The 24820-nt window shown below is 54.8% G+C and overlaps 4 protein-coding genes and 1 long non-coding RNA gene across 9 annotated transcripts in view; 1 reads left to right on the forward strand and 4 right to left on the reverse strand.

The window, feature by feature from the left end:
- DNASE2 (deoxyribonuclease 2, lysosomal) lies at positions 1–2576 on the reverse strand. The gene is given in 7 exon segments (XM_040450054.1): positions 1–201; positions 204–550; positions 955–1152; positions 1242–1406; positions 1734–1812; positions 1902–2079; positions 2206–2576. Coding segments are annotated over 7 exon segments (1098 nt in total). The 5' UTR covers positions 2301–2576; the 3' UTR covers positions 1–165.
- On the reverse strand, positions 127–14140 carry LOC121014052 (uncharacterized). The gene is made up of 3 exons (XR_005783024.1): positions 14034–14140; positions 7513–7516; positions 127–139 (listed from the first exon to the last, which is right to left on the reverse strand). It is a non-coding gene; the product is annotated as an uncharacterized LOC121014052 (long non-coding RNA).
- KLF1 (KLF transcription factor 1) lies at positions 3202–6888 on the reverse strand. Its single transcript, XM_040450053.1, has 3 exons — positions 6736–6888; positions 5083–5950; positions 3202–3876 (listed from the first exon to the last, which is right to left on the reverse strand). The coding sequence occupies exons 1-3, from the start codon at positions 6820–6822 to the stop codon at positions 3701–3703; spliced, it is 1131 nt and encodes a 376-aa protein (XP_040305987.1). The 5' UTR covers positions 6823–6888; the 3' UTR covers positions 3202–3700.
- On the forward strand, positions 11580–17795 carry GCDH (glutaryl-CoA dehydrogenase). The gene is made up of 12 exons (XM_040450051.1): positions 11580–11700; positions 11787–11916; positions 12006–12041; positions 12335–12478; positions 12630–12692; positions 12961–13131; positions 13841–13970; positions 14052–14268; positions 14807–14910; positions 15172–15297; positions 15594–15754; positions 17212–17795. The coding sequence occupies exons 2-12, from the start codon at positions 11826–11828 to the stop codon at positions 17283–17285; spliced, it is 1317 nt and encodes a 438-aa protein (XP_040305985.1). The 5' UTR covers positions 11580–11700; positions 11787–11825; the 3' UTR covers positions 17286–17795.
- SYCE2 (synaptonemal complex central element protein 2) overlaps positions 16947–24820 on the reverse strand; it is a 14808-nt gene continuing 6934 nt past the window's right edge. For 3 of the 5 annotated variants that reach the window (XM_040450068.1, XM_040450064.1, XM_040450067.1), the window contains exons 3-5: positions 19895–20105; positions 18258–18446; positions 16947–17122 (exon numbers count right to left, since the gene is read on the reverse strand). In XM_040450068.1, the coding sequence (XP_040306002.1) occupies positions 17075–17122; positions 18258–18446; positions 19895–20105 (448 nt within the window). In that variant the 3' untranslated portion in view covers positions 16947–17074. The remainder of the gene's footprint in view (positions 17123–18257; positions 18447–19894; positions 20106–24820) is intronic. The other 2 variants (XM_040450069.1, XM_040450066.1) reach the window with 1 other exon arrangement.

The following is a 24820-nucleotide window of genomic DNA, read 5'->3' on the forward strand; positions in this document are numbered from 1 at the left end:
TCCGCCAATTTCTTTTTATTTCTCAACAGTCCTGAGTCAGGTATTGTGACTCTCATTTTGCAGATGAGTAGACTGAGTCAAAGGTTAAGGCACATAATTAAGGTCACACAGTTAGGAAGGCATTGAACTGGGGTTCAGACTCAGGTCCCAACTGGCTCCTGAGCCTTAGCTCTTACATGCTCTACTGGGCTTCCTGGAAAGAAGGCTCTGTTCTCTCTGCAGGGCTTCCAGGCCTTCACCAGAGGCTGGAAGGCCTTCCAGAGGGCCGGCAGCCGGGCACACAGTGTGCCCCCACCCCGGTGCTCCTCTCTGATGTTCCGATTCATGTCACCCACACAGGCCCAGGGCCCCTCTGGGGTTACACACCACTTGGAGTGGTCTTCTGTGGCACTGAAGGTTGGCCCAGCTGGCCCAGGGAAAGCTATCTGAGTCACATCCAGCACATGCTGGGCCCTGGAGCAGTTGGAGGGTAGGATGCCATGAGAGTTTTGCCAGAATTGGACCTGCAGGTTACTGCCAAGGGCTTCTGCCAACCAGCCAGAGTACAGGTCTGTGGAGGATGGAAAAAGGGCATGGACAGGGTCAGGGTCATTGCTAGGGCCAATCTTCCCTCTCTGAGCTCAGTTTCCTCAGTTGTCAATTCCTGGAAACCCAGGGAATTATAACATTAAAAGTTATAGCCCTTACCAAATGCTTTATGTGCATTGCTTCATTTGTAACAATCCTTTATCAGTATCCCCATTTCTCATATGGGTTAAACTGAGGCTCTGGTTAAATCACACACCACATAGCCAGAAACCAATATGTGAACCAGGTCTGTTGGTTGTCTACCAACATGTGATTGTGGCTCCCAAAGAGTCCTAGTCCCTATTCCTGACTTGCCCTCAGCCATGGACACGCTAGACAGCCCCTCTGCAGAAAAAGAGTTTGGCAACCCTCCATCTCCGGACTCACCATCTCCAAATTTTCCAAATTTGGCAAAGCTCTGGAAGGTGTCCCCTGCCTTGGATGTGAGTGTTACGCTGCTGTTCCAGGGGCTTTGGAGAACATGCTGGCCATTGACCACCTTCTCCAGGCTGGGGACTCGCTGAGCGAAGGCCTCATCTAGCTTGTGGTCATACACTAGGGGGTAGGTGTAGGTCAGCTGTCTGCCTGGAGGGCAAAGGTGGAGAAAATGAGGGACTATTCCACATTCTGGCCTGGGAATCAGGGATTCACTTTGCCTCCCTGTCCACACTCACCAATCTTCGAGAATTCGGTGAGGGGAAAAGACACACAAAGCAGGGTCTGCCCATAGATTTGGGCGTTGGGAGGCCAGCTGTATGCAGCAGAGGAGGCAGGTGGAGGGAAGCGAGGAACGCTGTGGACCAGCCAGAAGCCCCCTTCTTGGTCCAGGAGCAGCACACCTGAACCAGAAGACAGGGTTCAGGAGGACTGTTTGAGGCATCCCAACAAACACATGTACCACCAGGAACAGCCTCAGTTTTCGGGGGGCCTGGAGAAGGTGTGGGCAGTGTGGAGATCACTGCTGAGCTAGCTCACTTTCCGCAGCTGTCAATTCTCATAGTCAAAAAGAAAGACCATGTTAATATAAAATGAGGAAGCAAAGGTCCAGAGTCTGACAGAGCACCCCCCGCCCCTCTGGTTAGATCAGGGGTTAGGGGTTAGGTTAGGGGTTGGGGAAAATGCATGGGAAAACCAGAACTCTTCCCCAGCCCCAATCCGGGCCTCACCCTTCGTGTGTCCCCGACTGGAAAAGTCCTGAGCCCTACTGGAGTTAGGTGGCTGGTCGTTGTATAGCAAGAAGGCGAGCTGGGGAAGATGGATGGGGCAACGTGAAGTTTCTCCCCCAGGCCGGGCCCTGGAGTCCCATCCCAGGTCCAGCCCAGGAGCCCCTTCACCTGGCTGGTGTTCCGGTACAGCGGCAGGAGGCTGCGGCCCACGGCCCCCGCCGAACTGTTGATGGGCCCCGCGCCATCGCGCCAGCCCCCGGAGTCCTTATCCATGTACTTGTATCGCAGACCGCTCTGCGCCGCATCCCCGGGCCCGCTCGCGGCTGGCAGCTTGTAGACGACGAACCTTGAAGTTGAGGAATGGACAGTAATGGAGGGAGGAAAAGAGAGGAAACTCCAGGCTTCATTCACCCAGGTGTGCAGCAACCCCCAGGCCAACCCCGGGAGAGGGTCGGCGCCTGCGCACTCGTACCAGTCCACAGGCTGCCCCGAGTCCCCGTAGCAGGTCAGGGTCCTTACAGGGACCCACAGCAGCGCGGCCAAAAGCAGCGAGGTCAGCGTGGTCATGGCGATTGCTCGGGTCGAGGAATCTGCGTTGGGACCGCGGGGCACCAGGTCACGAGCTGGGCCGGGCCGGTCCCTAGGCAAATTTCACTTCCCCAAACAGCCTGGGAACTCCAGCCAGGACCTCAAGAGGATGGAGACTCCGCCCACCAAGTGAGAAGCAGAGATTTGAAAGTCAATTAGGGGCGCTCCGGGGGCGGTGCTTCCTTTCTGAAGGTCACTCCCCTTAGGCGCCCCTGGCCGCTTCCCGCTTCCGGCGCACTCTACCCGAGATACGCTACCCCTGCTGCCTCGGCTCAGGCCACGCCCCCGGTGGCCAGGTGGTTTCCCGAGTCCCGCCTTCGACTCTTCTCCCGGCCAATCATGGCTCACATCCCTCCGCTAGGCCCCGCCTCCGTCTCTTTCTCCTCGGGCTAGTCTCAAACCACACTCTTCCGCCAGGACCCCATTCCTTCCCCGGCTCCTGGGTTAGCCGCAAATTTGGATTTTTTCCTCTCTTGCTTTACAATCTGAGGTCCAACTCTTGTGACCTTTGCTGTTTTAAGGGGCGCTTGTGCTCCTGATCCTCTCTCTTTTCATTCCACATGTTCTCCCGGGGTCCCCTGAGCTAGTCAAAGAATTACATTGGATCATGTCTGGGTGAAGGGTGCTGAGACTCTGGGACCGGGCCGAGGGGCTCTTAAACAGCGGGAGACGGTCCCAGTGAATATAACCGGGGCTCAAGGGAGGAGATAAAGGCGATGTAGCCTGATCTTGGGGTGTGGTGGTGAGGGACGGCAAAGCCTACAATGCCAAGAAGGGTCGCTGAAGTTTAGGAGACGAGGGTGTGAAGGTGTGTACGGCCCCCAATGTCACCCCTGAGGATACAGCTTCCTCCCGTCTTCCAGCACCCAAAACCCACAAAGTCAGGCCAACGCTGAACCTTTATCTGGGAAGGGCATTGGTACAGGACCCATAACCATTCACAGCAGATCCAGGCACTATGCAGAGCTTCATTAGTCACGATGTGAAGTCCCCTGCTAGGCCCAGGGTCTCTGGGAAGCCTCACCCCACAACCCCCAACTCCCACTGCCCAGGGCGTCTTGTAAACTGGTCTGAGGGTCCAGCTCTCTGAGGGTCTGTCTCTCTGTCCGAAGTGTCTGAGAGTCCATTTATTTGGAGGGTTGTCTCGTTGTGTTTGTGTGACCACTGGATGTCTCTGTGTGGCTCCCTGTGGCTGAGGACGTGTGGGAGTTTTGGCTGGAGGCTCCCACAGGTCTGTCTATGGGCCAGTCCTTGATCTTTGGCTGGATCTGTGGGGCTGCGAATCCGGGAGAGGGTCCATCCGAGGGAAAACCACCCTGCGTGGATCTGCTCTTGTTCCATCCCCAATCCCCAGGAAGGTCCAAGTGTTGGGGCAGGGCTCAAAGATGACGCTTCATGTGCAAGGCCAGGTGGTCGGAGCGCGAAAAAGCGCGCGGGCAGAGCTGGCACCGGAAGGGGCGCTGTCCCGTGTGCTTCCGGTAGTGGCGGGTCAGTTCGTCTGAGCGCGCGAACCTCCAGCCACAGCCGTCCCACGTGCAGGCGTAGGGCTTCTCTCCTGGGGGGTTGGGGCAAGGAAGCCGTGAGCACTACTGCCCCCCCCCCCGCCCCCGCCCCCGGGTCTGCCTCTGCATTTGGCCCCGCTCCTTTGCTCAGCCTTGGCCCGGTACTAGGGTGAGGCAAGTGAGGCGCCTAGGGCGCAAGATGTAAGGAGGCTCTCCCTCTCAGGGGAGGGCCCTTCTCACTCCCAGGGGACGGCCCTGATTCTGCACCCAGGTCCAGCTTCTGTGACCCCGACCCTTCCTCTGTACCTGCACTTGGCGCCAAACCCATTTTCGCTTCCTGGACCCAAGTCGTGTCCCCTACCTCTCTGGCCTCGTTTCCTGCGTCATGTTACCACGCCCCTGAGTCCTAAAGCCATCCTCGCCTTCGTCCTTTGGCCCTGCTCCCTATGTTCCAGCCCCACCTTGTGCCAGGGGACCTTCCAGCTGTTGGCCCAGTTCTACCCCTGGCCTTGGCCCTTGATTCTTGAAATCCAGGCCCTGTGCAGGAGGGTTATTCTCTCCCTAGGCTCCTCCTGGTTCCTCTCCCTGAGTCCCCGCCCAGGAATGTACAGTTGGCCTTACCCTCTGCGCGGACTCTTAAACCGAGGCCACTCCCTTTCTCCTCCCCGCTGCCTCTATTCCACAGGCCCGCCCCCGTTTTAGGATCCTTGGACCTGGCTTCTCCTCCTGTGCCTACCCTCCTCTTTCCCAGCTATTGTCTCTATCCTCCTGGGTCGGCCTCTGCATCTAAGCACCGGAAGCTGACTCGGCCCCTGAGTGCCAGCCACGCCCCCCACGGTCTGGCTCCGCCTTCGTGCCGAGCAACCCGCTTTTCAGAGTCCCGGCTCCTAACTCCGTTCTTCGCTTGCCCCAGACCTGAACCCGATGTCTTTGACCTCGCCGCTGGCATTCCAAGCTTGTCACCTCCCCGCAGTCCCTCCTCTAGGCAGGTGTTCTGCGTCTTAGCCGGTCCTCTGCCCAGGTCTTACCTGTGATCAGTTCCTTGAAACGGTCCTCAGGTTTTCCTGGTTGTCTCTGTGCCCCCGCCCGCTTCCCGCACCGCTGCCTGTCCGGCTCCTGAGGTCCCAGGCCGGTTCCCAGCTTGCTCTGCCCTGCCCCTTGCTCCGCTTTTAGTCTCGCCACTTGCTCGGGTTTTCTAGCTCCCCAAGCCATTCTCTGCTCCCGAGGCTCATCCTCCAGCCCCACGCCCGCTCCCTCACCTGTGTGCGTGCGCAGATGAGCCTTCAGGTGTGAGCTCTTGGTGTAACTCTTGCCACAGCCCGGGTGAGTGCATGTGTGCGCCGCCTGCCTCTTGCGCGCCCACGATCGCCGGCTGCGTTTGGATGGCGCGGCCTCCGCGATCCCCCCTGGGTCTCCTGCGGTCCCCCGGAGTCCCGCACCCGCCGTCCCGGGTCCCAGACAACTCAGGAAAGAGGGGGGTGCGGTGGGGCCGGGAGCAGGCGCTGGGAGCCCGCGGAAGAGCTGGAAGTGCCCTTGGTACTGCGGGACCGGGTACAGCGCTGGGTACCCGGACAGCAGCCCGTAGGGGGCGCCTGGCGCCGTGGGCACCGAAAGCCCGGTCCTCGAGAAGTAGCTGCCGGAGGAGCTCGCGCCTGGCCCCGGGTACACCGGCTGCAGCGACAGTGCCTTGGGCTCGGGAACCGGGCCCAGGGAGGAGCCCACGAAGGCGTCGGGGCCCGGGGCTCTGGGGGCCGGGCGTGCCCAGCCCGGGTGCTCCTCGGGACCCAAGAACCCAGCCACCAGCCCCGAGCCGCCCACATACGAGCCAAGAGTCTCGGGTGGCGGCGGCTGCGGCGGCGGCTGCGGCGGCAGCTGCGGGGGCGGCAGCGGGAATTGCGCCGCGGAGCACTCGCCCGGCGCCAAAGCGCAGGTTTGGGGCGCGCCACCCGGCTCCGGGCACGGGAAATTGGTGAGAAGGAGATCCAGATCCCAGGAGGTAGCCGAGTCCCTCTCGTCGTCTTCGTCCTCCCTGGGCGCGTCCTGCGACTCCGGCCTCACGTGGAGGGGCAGCCCGGTGGGATCAGGGGGACCCGGACCCAAGTCCTGCACCTCCTCAGAGCGCCACCACTGGGGAGGGGAGCCGGTAGCGTGAGGCTCGGTGGACACCAGGGTACCCTGCCCAGAGATGGACGGGGCCTGACGCCCTGGTGGGGGTAGACTGGCCAGAGGCTCTGGAAAGGGGTCTCGTTTGCTTGTCTGTCATGTCAGTCTGTCCCCCTCCCTTACAGGGGAGACTCGCTCTAGCGCCCCCCACCTCACCCCCCAAGTCCAGGGACAGAGGTCGATGGGGCTGGAGACCCAAGATAAGACCGACATTATCTGGAGCCACACTCAGGCTTGGGGGAAGGGGTGGAAGAGACAAGAATGGAAGGCTGGGGGTGGAGGGGGGGGCCTTGCCTCGGTTCCACCCTCCCCACTCTCCCTCTCCTTCCCTGTCCCCCCCCAAGAATTAATTCCCAAGATTAATACTTGGATGTTCCCTATATGCATTTGCTGTTCCCCCCCCCCGCCCCGATATCTGGAGTGGGCTCACTGTGGACCCCTGCAGTTTTCAGCTCCAAGCCTCAGGTTTTTTGTATCTTAAGTAAGCTCTACACCCAATGTGGGGCTTGAACCCACCTGAGATCAAGAGTTGCATGCTCTACAGACTGAACCATTCAGGTGCCCCTACAAGCCTCAGTTTTATATGACGGACATAGGTTCTTAGACAAGGTTCAGACCCTTGGCCTGGACTGACGACCCCCAGCCTTGGGTAAGATTCAGAGCAAGATGCAGACTAGACCCCCCCCCCCCCCAAGCTCTAGCCACAGCCCAGGACCCAGCCAGCCCACCTACACCCCGCCTGGCCCCACCTTGAGAAAGTCTTCCTGTGTGTCCGGGAAGGGGCCCAGGGTGGTCAGCGTGCTGATGGAGGGCAAGGCGGTCTCAGCTGCGGCCATGGCCGGCTGGTGCCCACCCTGGGCCTCAGGCCTCCTCTCCCTCCGTGGCCTCGTGGGCTCTGAGACACCAATGGCCCCTTGGAGGGCTCTTCTCTGCCCTCAGCTGATTGGCTACAGTCCCTGATAAGAGGCAGGCAAGGCGGGGGGTCACCGTTTCTGGGGAACAGACCTCATCTCAGCCTTCTTAGGGGCTGGGCCTTAAGGACTGACCCCGTATCCAAAGCCAAGTCAGGTGTTCAGGGGCTGGGGGTTCTGAGGTTGAGGGTTCAGGTGTCGGGTAAAGTGAGGCACCGAGTCCCCACAAAAAGAGAGACTTGGGCGTCTGTTCTTAGTTACCTTCCTGTAGGAGGGAATAACAGACAGAATGGGGATCCTGGGAAGGGGCTTCAAGACCCCCTTTCCCCTGACCACGGCCTTGTAGCTCTCCCCCTCCCCACTAAACAGCAGTAACCTTGCTGATGGCGGGATTTGGCACGAAGTCTTTGCCAAGCGGAGCATTATCAGACGGCCCAGATGTTGGACGCTGTTATCAGGTGGGGGCCCAGAAGAGCCAAACTCTGTTCCCGATGGGCAGGAGGGTTGGGGGCTGGGGCTTCAGGTTAGGTTGGTTTGAAATTGCCTGGATTGTGAGTTTCCAGGGTCGAGCCCGGTGCCAGGAGGACCCCCTGACAAACAGCTGCCACTGTCTACCGTGCTCTCCCCCGCCCCCACCATGGTGCCACACGGAGTAGGGTGTGTGAAGGCCGGGGCCACTGCAGCCACCATTGCTCTGATGCGATGGGGCAGGGGAGATGACCTCCCCTCCTGCGTGAAACGGGACACTCAAGTACCTGAACTACAGGAGGCCCTCACAGCCACCCCCCTGCTCTGGGCCTGGCTGATGTTTGGTTCCTGCCCCACATGGGGGAGGAATCCAAGGTTGTGCACCAGGGACCTCCGGCGTTGCGTCCTGGGAGGCTGGGTGGATGATACAGACACGCGTCACAGACACGCAGCTGACAATCATATGCACACACAATGTGCAATTCCACAGTGACACAAATTCCTGGTTCTTCCGTCACATGGACCGTCTAGTCCCGTGGCATGTGTAAGTGTGTGTGTGTGTGTGCGTGTGTGCGTCGCACGGACACACAATTCCCAGGCACAAACCACACCTATACACCACACTGGCTACACAACGTTGTAGTCACACAATCTCTTAGACACAGAATTCGTAATCACGCGGACGGGTGCTGACGCACTGACACACCGCTACAACACACAATCGCATTGACGTGATTTTGCCACAACCGAACGGACACACAGATATCCTTGGATATGTTCTCACAGAGCTATAGAAGATTCAGTTACACGACCCCCACGAAACAGATGTAGCCTCCAGACACAAAAGCATAAAACACCCCCCCCCCGCACATAATCATTCACAAACACACAATGATGTAGCAACGCACACAGCTAAACATCAGACACAGACACGATCATGCCCAGCATCATATAAAATCTGCAACCTTACGTATTCACACCACCTGTCACTGCCCCAGTTTGTAGTTAGTCACACAATTGCCCAGCTACCAAATGCCCCCCCCCAGGCACACCCAGTCAAAGACACACAACCGCACCGACATGAAGTCGAACATGCTGATAGTGAAAAGCACACAACCCGGGCCAGCCATAGACACATCGCCACAGACACACGATCAGAGTTTCTGCATCATGAACGCATTGCACAAAAGGCAAAAAATGATCATGTATCACAAGGGGAGGGGGAAGCAAGTAATATGAAAGCCAGCTCAATGCACCCAGTAGGATGGCCATATTTCTAGAAATTGGGACCCCGTAAGCTGCTGGTGGGAATGCAAAATGGCGCAGCTACTGTGGAAAAGTTTGATGATTCTTCAAAAAGTTAAACAATCAAAAAGTTGAGGGGCGCCTGGGTGGCTCAGTCGGTTAAGTGTCTGACTTGGGCTCAGGTCATGATCTCGCTGTCTGTGAGTTCGAGCCCCACATCGGGCTCTGTGCTGACGGCTCAGAGACGGGAGCCTGCTTCGGATTCTGTGTCTCCCTCTCTCTTTGCCCCTCCCCCACTTGTTCTGTGTCTCAGTCTCTCTCTCTCAAAAATAAATACACATTTTTTAAAAAGTTGAACAAGCGTTACCATGTGACCCAGCAATTCCACGCCTAGGTATAGACCCAAAAGAATTGAAAACAGGTATTCGAACAAATACTGGTACACTAAGTTCACAGCGGCATCAGTTAACAATAGTTAAGAGGTAGAAACAACCCAAATGTCCATTAACACATGAATGGATAAACAAAATGTGGTCCACCCATACAATGAAATATTATTCAGCCATAAAAAGGGATCAAGTTCTTTTTTTTTTTTCAATGTTTATTTATTTTTGGGACAGAGAGAGACAGAGCATGAATGGGGGAGGGGCAGAGAGAGAGGGAGACACAGAATCGGAAGCAGGCTCCAGGCTCCGAGCCATCAGCCCAGAGCCTGACGCGGGGCTCGAACTCACGGACCGCGAGATCGTGACCTGGCTGAAGTCAGACGCTTAACCGACTGCGCCACCCAGGCGCCCCCCCAAAAAAGGGATGAAGTTCTAATGCATATTCATGTGCATGAACCTAAGTGAAAGAAGCCAGTCATGAAAGAGTCCCTGTAATATCCAGGCAAATCCATATAGACAGAAACATTAGTGGTTACCAGGAGCAGAGGGGGGAGGAATGGGGAGGACTGCTGATGGGTCCAAGGTCCCCTTGGGGCGATGGAAATGTTCTGGAACTAGATAGAGGTGGTGGTTGCACAACATGGTGAATGTGCTAGGTGTCGCTGAATTGTACACTTTGAAATGGTTCGTTTATGTCATGCGAATTTCACTTCGGTAAACAACATGGCTGGAATTACAGTGGTTTCCTGGAAAGCAGAGTGTCTCTTGGAGAGAAATCTCCTTGGATGAGGCACTAAACAGGCATGTCTGGCTCTAAAACGCAAGGCAAGAAGGTGAAGGTCCAGAGAGAGGGGAGCATTTGGCTGAAAGCATTTGTCCCCCAGGAGCATGTGGCCAAGAGGAATGATGGACTTCCCAAGGTGGCAAGGCCTGAACCTCAGTTTGGGTTTCCTGCTGTGTATACTGACGTCACCCTCTGACACCACGGAGCATCAGAGAACTCCAACACTCACACCAGCTCCAGAGCAGGGAGCTTTGGGGAAGGAGAGAGGCCACTGGCGCAGGAGGAGGAAGGTGACTAGAAGAATGAGAGAACCTTCCACCATGAAGGGGAGGGTTCAAACTGTTTTAGTTGGATATTAAAGGCAAGGGGCGCATGGGTGGCTCAGTCGGTTAAGCGTCCGACTTCAGCTCAGGTCATGATCTCGCGGTCCGTGAGTTCAAGTCCCGCATCGGGCTCTGTGCTGACAGCTCAGAGCCTGGAGCCTGTTTCGGATTCTGTGTCTCCCTCTCTCTCTGACCCTCCCCCGTTCATGCTCTGTCTCTCTCTGTCTCAGAAATAAATAAATATTAAAAAAAAATAAAAGCAAAGGCAAGAAGGGCCCAGAAAGTGGGAGGGTCCAGGGACACTCAGGCCCCAGGCACTTGGGGACATGCAGGCCGGTTATCGGACGCAATCCCATAAGTCATTTAGAGCCGATACATGAGGTAGAGCACAATACACACATACAATTACCCAGAATGTCTATGTAGGAAGATGTGTTCCTGGGTGGGCAGGGAGGGGTCTGTCCTGGGAACCAGGAGGCCTGGATCCCAGGGCTGGTCCCTGCTCTGCACTTGGCCCACTGTAACCTTGAGTAAGATCATTCTGCTTTCTGGGCTTTACTTTCCCCACCTGGGAAAAGGCCATGTCATGGTAGATACGTGCCTCTTAGATACAGAGATGGTTAAGCACAGTGCACCCAGATTCAAATGTACATCACACAAATGCTTGTAAAAGTGACCTGGGTGAGCCTAGCCATTCACTCAGGTGGACACTCGTATCACACTCACAATCACACACAAGTGCACATAGGCCAAATCACACTGACACATGTAGGTACACAACCACACAGACACACACACAAATATCCAGCCGTGTTGTCACATAAGTAATAGACACACCTAGAAAGAAAACCATCACAACGTAGAATCACACAGATACACGATCACACAGAACACCGTCACACCAGCTTACAACTGCACATTCAGGCACGCAGCCACAGCCCCAGTTACAGTGGCACACAACCGCCCCACAGTCAACCGCCCCACAACGTCGCACACGCACCCACATACAGATGCATAGCCACAATCACACACATAGACGTTTGAAGCACAGCGCATGGAATCACTCCAAGTCACGCACGCAGTCACACGTGGCTACCCATACTTCCTGGAACAGGCTGGCAGGTTGGACTGAGATCGCCCACTGGAGCCCACCCCACACCCCCACAGCACCCATTAGAGGAGAGACATCGAGGTCTGGGTTCCAGGACTCTTTTTTTTCTCGTGCCTCAGTCGCCTCACTTAAACCCCAGAATCCCTCCGCACACGCCCCCTGCAACTGACCAATCAGGTGTAGGCCGAGCCCCCTCCTAGGGCCAATCAGAACAGGAATCTAGCTGGCCAATTGACTCCCAGCACTCACCTTCCGCCCCCTCCCTGTTCTGCTTCTTAAAGCAGCTAATAAAGCTTGGCCTGGGCGCTCCTGGCTCCACCGGCAAGGCTACCGTGGCCCTTTTAAAAGGTAGAGCTGTGGAGGAGCCGAGTCCGAGCACACACCAATGAGAGGCCCCATTCGGCATCCGCCCCTCCCACCCCCTCCAGAGGTCAGAAGCTTTTGCCTGTTGTACTGTGGACTGTACGGTGAGCGCGGAGGCCTCAGGTAAGCGCCGGCGAGAGGGGCGATTGGTGCCAGGGGCCAGGCCTGCCGGTGGGAGCCACGCCGCTCTGACGCCCCTGCTCCTCCAGGTTGGCCGTGGTTGCTCCGCTTGCCCGTCCGCTGCTCAAATGGCTCTGAGAGGCGTTTCCGGGCGGCTGCTGAGCCGTGGACCAGGCCTGAGCCTCCTGCGCGGGTGGGGCTCGGCGGCGACTCAAACTGGTTAGTGCCGGGTCGGGGGCACGGCGGGGAGGGTGGAACTGGAGGCTCGGGGACATTCCCGGGGTGACTTTCCCGTCCTGTGTTTGCAGAAAAGGGCGGGAAGACACAGAACCGAGCGGCCAAGTGTAAGGACCCCTCCTTGCGCCGGGCGTCTGCGGCCCTTGTCCAGCTGTCTGTCTGCCCCGGGTGGGTTCTGTCCCAGAATCGACGACTGCCGGGGCGGGGAGGCAGGGCGTGGCCAGGGCCAGAGGCAGTGAGTTTCCCGGAGAAATGCCGTCTTGTCAGTCTTCTCTGCAACCCACATCCACCAGGAGCCAGATGGGAGTGGAGGAGTGGGGCTGAGGATTCCAGGAGAGGAGGGTGCGGTGGTGGGCTGGGCTGAGTCAAGCCCGGCCCCACTCTCTGCTCCCTGTCCCAGCCTCACGTCCTGAATTTGACTGGAGGGACCCGCTGCTGCTGGAGGAGCAGCTGACCGCGGATGAGATCCTCATCAGGGACACCTTCCGCACCTACTGCCAGGAGCGCCTCATGCCCCGAATCCTGCTGGCCAATCGCAACGAAGGTGCCCAGGCAGGCGGGGGTGGGTGGGTACTCCCTACCGTGCGCACCTGCTCTGCCTGCTTTAGCTGGGCCCCTGGACTCCTGTGCCGCTGGGATGGGGGCTCCAGTGGGCTGGGGCTGGGCCTGAATGTGGGCATCCTGTGTCTTTGCAGTTTTTCACCGGGAGATCATCTCAGAGATGGGGGAGCTTGGTGTGCTGGGCCCCACCATCAAAGGTAGGGACAGATTTATCTCCACACGCCGCCGCCCCCATTGTGTCCTGGAAAGCCCCTTCCTATCCTGATCCTGAGTTTCCCAATCTGCAAAGCGAGGCTGTTATGCCTCCTTCTGAATGTGGCTGCGAGGGAAAATGAATAAACCCTCAAGCTAGGGCCAGCTTGGTGCCCCCTCCTTGGGCTCCCTTATGTAGCTCTGTCTCTTGGACCCCAGGAATCACACTGGGCTTTGTCTCCCATTGCCCTATCTTCCCTCCCCTCCCCTCAGGGTATGGCTGTGCTGGAGTCTCTTCTGTGGCCTATGGGCTCCTAGCCCGAGAGCTGGAGCGGGTGGATAGCGGCTATAGGTCAGCAATGAGCGTCCAGTCTTCCCTCGTCATGCACCCCATCTACGCCTATGGCAGCAAGGCCCAGCAGCAGAAGTACCTGCCCCGGCTGGGTGAGCAGCTGCCCGTGGAGCCTGCCGGAAACCAGACCATCCCAGTGGTCTGGAACTTAGGAATGGGACTGTCCCCAGAGGCTGCCTTCTGCCCCTACTTCCAAGATAGCCCCAGTGGCCACCGAGGTTCCCTGCAGACCCCGGGGCCCCGCTGCTCCGTCTGATCCGGACTGTCCCCTCCTAGGTCTCTCTCGACTCTGCCGCTCTCTCACCACCATCATCTCCCTCCTAATTTGCTCCCCCATCCCCAGCCCAGAGTTTAAAGTCTTAACTTTCTGACTGAGTCCACAAGGCCGCACATGAGTAGGCCTCTGCTGACCATTCCAACTCACCTTCGGCCACTCTCTTGACTGCTTCTCCTCAGCCAGACTCGGCTTCTTGGGATTCTCCGAATGTACTACTGGGCCTTGGCACATCCGTACCCCCTGCTGGGACCACTCTTCTCCGTCCTTCCTCCTCCTGCTTAACTCCTTTTCACTGACTTTCAGACAGATTATCTGACTCCTTCCTGACTCCTGCGGCGGCCTCTCCCCATCGTGGCATTGTTACTGTGGCCTGGGGGGCTGAGGCCGTCCCCATACCCCCTGGGAGTGCCACGAGAGCAGGGTTGGGTCTGCCTTTGGCCTGGCTTGATCGAGAGACTGACAATTTTCAGTTGAGGGGATGGGTGGGGGACAGGCAGATCTGTGACCCTGTCTTGTGCCTGCAGCCAAGGGGGAGCTCCTGGGCTGCTTCGGGCTCACAGAGCCCAACCATGGGAGTGACCCTGGCAGCATGGAGACCAGAGCCCGTCACAACCCATCTGACAAGAGCTACACCCTCAACGGGACCAAGACCTGGTGAGGGGTCTGGGCGTCTCAGGCAGGTGGGCAGGGGCAGGGGGGAGGTGGCCAGATCCTCACTGCCTGTCCCTCCCCCAGGATCACCAATTCACCTGTGGCCGACCTGTTTGTAGTGTGGGCTCGATGCGAAGATGGCCGCATTCGGGGCTTCCTGCTGGAGAAGGGGATGCGGGGCCTCTCAGCCCCCAAGATTGAGGGCAAGTTCTCCCTGCGGGCGTCGTCCACAGGCATGATTGTCATGGACGGTGTGGAGGTGCCGGAGGAGAATGTGCTGCCTGACGTATCTGGTCTGTCGGTGAGCAATGGACACCTTGGGAACTGGTATCAGGTCACCTGCTGGCTCAGCTTTCCTGGGCAGGCCCCAGGCCGGGGACCCAGCTGGGGAACAGACACAGTCCCTGTGCTTGTGGAGCCCACACACTAGTGATTCCGAGAGGTTCTGCTTGGCTCTCCGATGTGTGGAAATTGCCCCTTTGGTGACCGTCTTGCATACACCGGCTCTGCCCTGGACACATACAGTCCGGAACCAGTTTAACCCTTTGATGCGTGTGCATCTTTTTGTCTCCTTACGTCACCTCCTAGACCTGAGCATCCAACCCAGATCCTGGGCTGGATAAAACTGCGTGCAAACCAAGGGTGAGCAGGCGCCGAGCAAGACTTGCTGTGCATGAGCTCTGGTGCCAGGACCGTGTGGGATCCAAATGGCTGCCCTGAGTCCCTCTGTTTATACCGACTGCGTGTCTGGAGAGGGGGCTTCCCCCTACTTGAGAGTTAGTTCTGCACAGGGCCTTTCAGCTCCCGGTGGGGCTGAGGCCCCTCTCTCAACCCTACAGGGGCCCTTTGGCTGCCTAAACAATGCCCGGTTTGGCATCACCTGGGGCGTGCTCGGAGCTGCCGAATTCTGTTTGCACACAGCCCGGCAGTACACCCTGGATAGGTTTGTGGGGGTTGCCAGGAGGGCTCTTGGGGATGGGGGGGCAGGGGCTCCATCCCTTACCCAACTGGTGACTCCCCATTCCCCGCCCACCGGACGTAAGTTTCTCACTCGGTGTAACAGCCTGGGAAGTCCTTTTGAGCAGTGAGGGGCTGACTCAATGACAGGGCCAGGGTGAACTTAGCGAGGGCCGAGGCAGCCTGGGAAGGCTTCCTAGACTGGGGCGTGAACTTGCTCATACTTACCCTAAACTTGCCCGCCTAGGATCCAGTTTGGAGCCCCATTGGCCAGGAACCAGCTGATTCAGAAGAAGCTGGCAGACATGCTCACTGAGATCACGCTGGGCCTTCACGCCTGCCTGCAGCTTGGCCGCTTAAAGGACCAAGACAAGTAGGGGCCGCATATCGGGGAAGCAGGGTGGAGGCAGCAAGGAAGGGACGCCGTGCCCCTCCTGGACATGGTGGTGGCTGGCCCTGGGGAGAAATGTCCTTCCTGCCTGGTGGTTCCTGGGGACCTATCTCTTCTTGCCCTCTTGGCCTTGATGGGACGAGACTGCCCGGAGCTCAGTGTCTGCTGCTGTGTCTGTGACTTGGGGAATCTTTCCCCTGGCTTTGCCCAGGGCTTAGGGATGCCTGGGGTCAGGTTTTTGTGACCCCTTACTTGTTCCATGTCTGTGCCACTCCCAGGGCCACTCCGGAAATGGTCTCCCTGCTGAAGAGGAATAACTGTGGGAAGGCCCTGGATATCGCCCGCCAGGCCCGAGACATGCTAGGGGGGAATGGGATTTCTGATGAGTATCACGTGATCCGGCATGTCATGAACCTGGAGTCTGTGAACACCTATGAAGGTAGGGCTGGGGCTCTGTGGGGAGGAGTGTTACAGCGGCCTCACTGTCTAGAGAAGGGGGGTGGGGACAGCAGGCCTGAGCCCTGCTCCCAGTTGTCATCACTAGCAGTGTGACCTGGGACAAGTCCCACTCTGTATTCTTAGTAGGGGTAGCTCACACTGGGACTGTGGAAGTGAAATGCTCTCAGCCCTTTCCCCCATGGTGCTCGGGAGGAGGGGTGCTCCCCAGACTGCTTCCAACCTCCTTGGGCATCCCCAGAGTGGGGCACGATGCCTAGAGTGAGCTGGTGGATGCTAGGGAGCAAGAGTGCAGCTACACACAGGAATCACCACTCCCTTTTATGTTAAGAGAAAAAAAAAAAAAAAAGATGAATCATGATCAGGCTGTGGTGTCTGCACCTGGGAACCGGTTGTGACTAACACTGGGCCCAGAACCCCTGGGGAAGACAGACATGGAAAAAAAATCATTAAAAAAAAGTACAGTCTAGTATGAGCCAGGCAGGAAAAGGGGGAGTTGTAAGAGGCGGGTGCTTATCTTGGGAAGAAAGTGGGAGCATGTTAGGCCTTAAGAGAGGTATAGCTCCCTGGGCAGAGGCAGTGAAATAGCTTTTTCTTATTCTTTCTTTTTTTTGAAATAGCTTCTGTATGCTATTCTGGATGGGACATTCCAGAAAAAGCAAGAGGGAGGGTTGAGGTGTGGGAATGACCCTGAGGACAAGCAGAGGAGGGCCTTCAGGGTGTTTTATGCAGGGGAGGGACCGGGTCAGATATACACTTTAGGAAATAAACACACTTATTTTGCTCCTTAAGGAGGAGGCAGTAATCCCTGCCTTCTAGCCCTTTAAGCTGAGGAAAAGCATATAAGAGCACTGAGGGCTGTCAAATGTTACCCAGAGTTAAGAGCAGAGGATGTGGGACATGGGGATAGTGGCTTCAGGACAGGGGAGATCAGCTGGGACAAGCAATCTGTCTGATGCTTGCTTTCCCATCCCATCTGTAGGTAAGAAGGGCCTGACCTAGCCCCACAGAGCTCTGCAGCAATCTCAGCCTCTGGGAAAGGAGCATGAATGGGTTGAAAATCAAACATTTAACCACCTGTGCAGGGGAGGGGGTGAATTTGCCAAGCGTAGGGAGTGCCAAAGCTGGGCCCATGGCCAGAGCTGGGCTTGCTGAAGTTTTGGGTCTGGCACAAGGACTTTTGGATTATTTTATTTCATTTCATTTTTTTGCCAAGATGCCTTACAGAACTGTGAAAAACAATTTTCTCAGCATGGCCTGAATGGTGGCCTCTGAGCCTAAGAGGGGACTCTCCCAGAAGCTGTCAGCTCTCACCATCTCTGTGGGTTTGTTCTTCTTCCGCAGTAATAGCCTAGGGGGAGGAGAGACATGAAGATTGACTTTAAAGGGAAGTCATGAGCTGTTCAGACTCCAAACCAACTCTGTATTTGTCTTGTCCAGGCACTCACGACATTCATGCTCTGATCCTTGGAAGGGCAATCACGGGGATCCAAGCGTTCACGGCCAGCAAGTGAGCACACTTCACCCGGGAGCCCAGATGGCCTCCGGCTCCTTCCCAGGGAAATGCTACGCTCTGAGCTTACTCAGGGAGATGGCAGATGGAGCCAATTTTTATAGTGGGAAGTGAGAGACACTGATTCTTAATTATCAAAATTTTCCCTTTGAAGTCATTCAAATGTGTTCCTTAAAAAGAAGATGGGACTCTCTGTACCAAGTTTCTCAACCCACTTTTAACTGTGGATGGGAATGGATTCCACTTATCTTGGAACAGAAGCTTCTCTTGACAAGGGAGCAGGAAGAGGGAAGGAGAGTAACATGGAAGCATTCTCTGTGACACTGATCTGGTGTCTGAGCAAATCCCGCCCCCCCGCGCCCCCCCCCCCCCCCCGCCACCGCCTGCCACAGCAAGAGTTCACTGTGTGCCCTCTGATCCTCCCATCTTGGGGGTAAGTGCCTTATGCTGGAGGTTGGAGCAGAATGAAAGCGAAAGAGAGAATAATAAAGAGTCTGCATGTCTGACCCCACAGTGTTGGGCCATGTTTAATCGTAAGCACCCAAGAAGTCATTTCGGTCACAGGAAAAATGTGGGGCCGTGTGGTGGGGATCTCCCCCTTCAAGTGGTCTGGCCTGTGTCTTGAGTCTTGGGCTCTGCTGTAATAACCCTGGTTAGGTGCTGACCAGGGCTGAGGGCTGTAGACAGAGAGGCCTTTGTCCTTTCTGTCACCACACAGCTGACCACACAGTGGTGGGAAATAACAGCGGTCCAGCTTCTCAGCTCAGACACACCACCGCAGAGGGGAACCTGGGGCCACCAGTGAGATGGCAAGAGCATCTGAAGGATTTTTGCAGTGACAGTGGCCCCTGTGGGGTTTAGGGCTGGGCACGGTGCTGACAGACTTGGTTTGTGTTGACATTTGCTTTCGTCTTAGCCTCCACAACTCTCCTTCCTCAGGAGGTGGCCCCATGCAGGAGTTTATATCTCGTACCTCAGGCTGGATGCACAGATCTTTGTACACTGTCTCCACGGTGTGGCACACTTGTTTGAGCTCTGTCTCCAAATGGCTGATCTTTGCCATTTTCTGGGTGAACTCTTGGAGCTTTTCCTGAATGATCTTGTTGTGGTGATTGTAAATCTGATACATCCGCTCTTCTAGCTTCTCTGTCAGGTCTGAAACCTTTTAAAGAATAAGGCATATTTTTAGAAAATCAAGGAAGGGACATCACAAGACATTTGTTTTAAATGGCTAAGATTTCTGCAATATATCTTATAAAAATGGTAAAAAAAAAAATTCAGTGACTGGAGGTGAAATTGCCTATATTTTGAATTTTTTTAAATGTTTATTTATTTTGAGAGAGAGAAAAAGCACAGCAGGGGAGAGGCAGAGAGAGAGAGAGAGGGAGGAAGGGAGAGAGAGAATCCCAAGCAGGCTCCGTGCTGTTGAGCCTGATGCAGGGTTCGATTCCACAGTGAGATCATGACCTGAGCCAAAATCAAGAGTCAGATGCTCAACTGACTGAGTCACCCAGATATATGTATGTATGTATATATTGAACAGACTCAAACAAGTTAGAAAATATGTAACAGGGGTGCCTGAGTGGCTCAATCAGTTAAGCGTCCGACTTCCACTCAGGTCATGATCTCACAGTTCGTGGGTTTGAGCCCCACATCGGGCTCTGTGCTGACAGCTCAGAGCCTGGAGCCTGCTTCAGATTCTGTGTCTCCCTCTCACTCTCTGCCCCCCCCCCCCCCCACCTATGCTCTGTCTCTGTCTCTCAAAAAGAAAATGTGACAAAGTAGCCTCTGGGTAGTGGGATCATAGAAATTTTTTTTAATGTTTATTTTTATTTTTGAGCGAGAGGGAGAGAGAATGCATGCGGGAGGGGTGGAGAGAGAGGGAGACAGAATTCACTCTGCGCTGACAGCAGAGTGCAATGCAGGACTCAAACCCACGAACAGTGAGATCATGACCTGAGCCAAAGTCAGACACTTATAACCAACTGAGCCACCCAGGTGCCCCAGAATTTTAGCTAATCTCTACACCCCATGTGGGGCTTGAACTTAAAACCTCAAGATCAAGACTTGCGGGCTATAGGGGCGCCTGGGTGGCTCAGTCAGTTGAGCGTCTGACTTCAGCTCAGGTCATGATCTCACAGCTTTTGGGTTCGAGCTCCACGTCAGGCTCTGTGCTGATGGCTCAGAGCCTGGAGCCTGCTTTGGATTCTATGTCTCCCTCTCTCTCTCTGCCCCTCCCCTGCTCACACTCTGTCTCTCTCTCTCTCTCAAAAAAAAGAAACAAACATTAAAAAAAAAAAGTTGCAGGCTATACTGACTGAGCCAGTCAGACACCCCACAAACCATTCAACTTTTGGAGGACAAATGGGTGTGACAATGAAGGCTCTGTCTCAGTCCCTACTCCCCTGGCCATTAGCACTGGCATGAAATAAGAGGGCTGGCTGGGCTGTGGGTGCAAGAGGGACCTTCATTCCTCATCCTGGCCCTGTCATGTGGTACTATATGCAGTTCGCTTAGCAGCAGCAGCTCATTCCCTCCCCTTTCACCCTTTACATAGGACTCCCTCTCCCTGCAGACCGGGGCTTTGCAGTGTGTGGGAGAATCTGTCACCTTGATCTTGAGGCTGTCCCTGAAGTTGGTCATGAGTGCATGGTCCTTCTGCCTGCTCTCGTTGATGTTTTCAATCAGGTCCTGGGCCCTCTTCTTCAGGATGTCGATGCTCGAGTCCAGAGAGGAAAAGTAGGGTCCTGACTTCCCTTCTAGCATCATCAGCTGGCGGTTGGCACTGGAGGTGGCGATAGAGGGGCTAGAAACCTGACTTCTGAAAGTACAGGAAACTGAGGTCAACACCAAGCTCTCCTGAGAGTGCTGCTGATCTGAATTAGCTCTGTGGTGGGAGGGGAACCAGTGTTGTGTGTCTCCTGTGGGCGACGCTTGTTTATTTCATTCACACACTGCCCTGAGAGGCAGGGGCAGTATCCTCATTTTATAATTGAGGAAACAGACCCAGAGGTGCAAACAAAATCCACTTAAGGTTCCAGAACAGGGGGATTTGCCTGAGTCCAAAACCCACAGTCATTTCATTACACCACTTGCTGCTTTGAAATAAGCATCAGCTAAACTATTTATAGTATATAAACAACTATAGATCAAGGCAGAGACTGTAAAAATCTAGAAGGATTCTGCATATATTGGGTGCCTGGGTGGCTTATTCAGTTGAGTGTCTGACTCTTGATTTCGGCTCAGGTCATGATCTCATGGTTTGAGAGATCAAGCCCCATGTTGGGCTCTGCACGGATACCGTGAAGCTTGCTTTGAGATTCTCTCTCTCCCTGCCCCTCCCCTGCTCTTGTGTGTGTTCTCTCTCAAAATAAACATTTAAAAAAGGAGAGTACATATAGATTGCTTTCTCAAGACCTGCAAGAGTTTTTTTTTTTTTAATTTTGTAACGTTTATTTATTTTTGAGAGACAGAGTAGGAGTGGGGAAGGGGTAGAAAGAGAAGGAGACACAGAATCCGAAGCAGACTCCAGGCTCTGAGCTGTCAGCACAGAGCCCAACATGGGGCTCAAACTCATGAGCGGTGAGATCATGACCCAAGCTAAAGTTGGATGCTTAACCGACTGAGCCACCCAGGTGCCCCAAATCTCTCTCTTCTTTAAACAGGATTAGGGGCACTTGCATCATTGTTTTTGGGCCCCATTTCTTTTTGTCCTTCATCTCTGGTTTATCTGATCTGTAAGCATCTTCCATCTGTCAGGCACTGTGCTAAGCTCAATGCCTGTGCTGCATCCTCTTGACCATGCTTTGGGGTTGGTCCACTCATCTTTACCTACCTCATAGCTGAGGACACAGGCTCAGCGTGGTTATGTCACTTTCTCTGCCAGTGTGTGGCAGAGCTGGGTGTGGCACCCAGGTGGCCTGACTCGCAGCCCACGTCCTGCTGCCCCTGGGGTCCTCCGTTTCTTCACCCTCTGAGGTCCTCCCAGGTCTTAATGGCCGAGACTCAGAGGTGCCAAGAGAGCAGTTCCTAAACACACCAGGTGACGAGCAACCATAAGGTCAGCCAAGACCACAAGCCAGGCACCGATTCCTTAGAAAACTACATCTTGAGTTTTGGATGCTTCCCCCATAAAACTATTTTTTCTTGGTGGTTTCCTGACTGGCTAAGCTCTTCATTTGGCTCAGGATACAAGCACAGTAAAATCCCTGAGCACAAGAGCCTGGGTGTCCAGAGCTCTCATCTGCATGAAAGTTCCCAGGCCCAAGACTTCAGTTGTGTCCTGGCCCTTGCGTATTCCTTTTGCCAGATCATTTCTTGCCTCATTGGCTTGTGCTGACTCTCTGACTTGACCTGTGAGGCCTAGCCCAGGCCAATGCTCCTTTGAGAAGGTGTCCAGGATCCTGTGCCTGTCTCTATCACTGCATGTGCTTGTCACAGCTCACATCCCTTCCTCCCCCCACCCCCCGCCAGAGGGCTGTGTCCTATTTATCTCTGAATTCCCAGCACTCACCACATAGTAAATCTTCCATTGTTTGTCGAATGAATTAAGGACACTTTCCATCTGATCTATTCTTTCCTCCTCTGGCTTTGTACAAAACACGCAAGTTCACCAGCCTCCAAGGCAGGACATGTGTGGCCAGTGCATTTATCAAGATGGGAAAGTGTGTCCCTGAGGCAGATGATCTATAGCAAAGACTTATGTCAACTAGAAAACAACAGAGCAACTAAAGGCTTCCTGAGCATTCTCATAAAAAGTCATTTTACTGGGGCGCCTGGGTGGCGCAGTCGGTTAAGCGTCCGACTTCAGCCAGGTCACGATCTCGCGGTCCGTGAGTTCGAGCCCCGCGTCGGGCTCTGGGCTGATGGCTCAGAGCCTGGAGCCTGTTTCTGATTCTGTGTCTCCCTCTCTCTCTGCCCCTCGCCTGTTCATGCTCTGTCTCTCTCTGTCCCAAAAATAAATAAACGTTGAAAAAAAAAATTAAAAAAAAAAAAAGTCATTTTACTGTAGGACAAAGGTTTACCAAAGGAGTTTATGACCCCCTTAGCTTGCGATTACTCCTTTCCTTCAGGGAAGTGAGGCAAAAGAAGATTAATTCAGACCTTGGACACTCACTTTTTTCTTATTTTTTAAGATTTTTAGAAAATTTATTATTTGGGGGGGGAGAGGAAAGGACTCAAGTGAGTGAGGGGCAGAGAGAGAGAGAGAATCCCACGAGGGGCAGAGAGAGAGAGAAGCAGGGCTCAAGCGCACAAACCATGAGATCATGACCTGTGTCAAAGTCAGATGCTTAACTGACTGACTTAAGGTGCCCCTTAAGATTTTATTCTTAAGTAATCTCTACACCCAACATGGGGCTCAAACTCACAACCCTGAGACTGTGAGGCACCCCCACACTGGTATTTTAACATTCAGACTTTTGTAACATTTGGATGCATGTGAAAAACACAAAATGGATGGCTCCTAAAAAGACAGGCATGCTTTGCATGATGGTAATGAAGTTGGGGACACAGGGTCAAGAAAACCTGGCGTGTGATTTCCCTGAGACCTCAAGCACTGACTGCCCTCCTGTTCAGCCTAAACCAGGGGCTCTATTACTTCAGTCTCCAGCTGGGGGCCTCAGTTGCTCTTCCCTTCAGCCCTGTGTCACACCCACACCAAAACTCCACCCTGACTCTCGTAACCAAGTGCTGTATTTTTTCTCAAACTCAGGAACTTGAATGACACTGGACGAAATCATGATCCCGTGAACAGGGTTCCTGCAGAGTCTTGCTCTCGAGCCTCTGGGAGTCCTTAGGACTGGGAATCCTGTCTGTGCTCTGGTCTCCTCCTTCTCATTCCTCTCAAGTCATTCCAAACTTTCATAATTCTCCTGTCCCTGATCCCACACTTGCTTCCCCTCAGGCTGAGCAGACACAGAAACAGTGCAGGCCAATAACTCCCTCCACTGCACCCCCCATAAATGCATCCACAACTACCCTTCCTCTTTCCAAACTCCCAGCTTGGCAGTCAGTGAAGGGTTCCATGCCTCTGCCAGGCTCCTGATCCCAATCCCCTTTGCACCTTGCCCTCTTCTTGTACCTTCGATCTCTCTTCTGGGCTGGCCCTTTCCAAGGCATGGCATCTCCAGTTTTACGTATTAAAACAACACACATACCCATACCCCTCCCCTCAAACACCAGCTATCCCTCGGCCAGCCACCTTCCTCTTTCCTCCCCTTCACAGCCACGTAGCTCTTCTAGAAAGAGCTGCTGACACTTTCTGAGCACATTTCTCACCTCTCACTCTCTTCTCAGCCCACTTGTTCCTGCCCCAGTTCTCAAATGAAGAGTCTCCTGCCAAGGTCCCCAGTGGCACCTGGAAGATACCTCAGACCATAAGTCCCTTGACCTTCTGGCTCCACCCTTCCTTGCCATTCCCATCACGTGGCATCCCCAGGCTCTGTTGCTGGCCCCGCTCTCTTCCCTTTACACCATCGTTCACATCCTTGCTCTGAAGCCAGAACCCTGAAACCTCCTCCCTATTGGCCTTTCCTGCTAACCCACCACCTCACAATGCACAGCCTGTCATTCCCCAAAGGCACCCTTGTAGCTGGAATGCCCTGGCAGTCCTTTTCCCTACCTACGTCCTGCCTCTTCTAGAAACTCTCTTCTGGCTGAGTTACGTGCACACAGCACCTACCGTGTCACCGACTGCACCTTAGCCTCTCCCCCATAGTCTCTGGGAGGACTGGGCTATGTGTCACTCACCTACGCTTCATGATAGCAGTAGTAAAGGGGCATGGAATAAATGAATGGCCAGCAAGGGCTTTCATTACCATCCATCTTCAAGCTACCACAACCTTCAAGCTTATCCTTGGTCCATGTCTGTCTCCTGAGCTCCCAACAACATATCTGACTACCTCCAGACCTTCTCTACTTAGCTGTCCCAGAAGCATCTGAAACTCCTTCGAATTTGCACGCTGATATCAACATCCTCCCATGACACCAAAAGCCACCTAGTTCCCATGCCAGAAACTCAGCAGTGAGTCTAGAGTCCAGCTTCTCTCTGATCCTCCACATCCTGTGAGAAAGCCCTCCTTTCCAACTCCTTAATCTCTCCCAAATCTATCATTTCGTCTCCATCATGTGCAATTCACCTAGCATGTCTCACCTGGTCCCTAGGGACCTTCTGAACTGCAATTTGATGTCCTACTCCTGCCTGACAGCTTATGAGAGTTCCCACCTGCCACGGGATCAAGTACATCCCCTAGCACGGCACACAGGGCCTTCCAGGGAGGGCCCTAGCTGCCACCTTCCCTTTCTACCCTCCACTCTGAGCAATTTGGAACCTTCAACAACTTCACCAAACCCATCAGCTTTTGCCTGAAATGACTTTCCCTTCATACAACTTCACAATTCGGAGTTCCTGCTACTGCACCCACAGCACCTCCACTTACTGATCACAACACTCCCATGGTTTATACACATTCAATCCTTCCAGCACACTGTGCACGGTCAGGATGGGGACTGCATTCTGCACATCCCCAAGGCGAC

This window comes from Herpailurus yagouaroundi, unplaced genomic scaffold, assembly GCF_014898765.1.
Source record: "Herpailurus yagouaroundi ecotype Mexico unplaced genomic scaffold, PumYag 200, whole genome shotgun sequence".
Classification (NCBI taxonomy): domain Eukaryota; kingdom Metazoa; phylum Chordata; class Mammalia; order Carnivora; family Felidae; genus Herpailurus; species Herpailurus yagouaroundi.

What these genes read in the sequence shown, in the direction of transcription:
- KLF1 (XM_040450053.1), bottom strand. Translation starts at nt 6,822, where the DNA reads ATGGCCGCAGCTGAGACCGCCTTGCCCTCCATCAGCACGCTGACCACC. An exon ending in CACAGGAAGACTTTCTCAAG is followed by an intron (nt 5,951 to 6,735) that starts GTGGGGCCAGGC and finishes TCCCCTCCCCAG; the next exon opens with TGGTGGCGCTCTGAGGAGGT. An exon ending in TCATCTGCGCACGCACACAG is followed by an intron (nt 3,877 to 5,082) that starts GTGAGGGAGCGG and finishes CCAACCCCCCAG; the next exon opens with GAGAGAAGCCCTACGCCTGC.
- GCDH (XM_040450051.1), top strand. Translation starts at nt 11,826, where the DNA reads ATGGCTCTGAGAGGCGTTTCCGGGCGGCTGCTGAGCCGTGGACCAGGC. An exon ending in ACAGAACCGAGCGGCCAAGT is followed by an intron (nt 12,042 to 12,334) that starts GTAAGGACCCCT and finishes TCCCTGTCCCAG; the next exon opens with CCTCACGTCCTGAATTTGAC. An exon ending in GAAGTACCTGCCCCGGCTGG is followed by an intron (nt 13,132 to 13,840) that starts GTGAGCAGCTGC and finishes TTGTGCCTGCAG; the next exon opens with CCAAGGGGGAGCTCCTGGGC.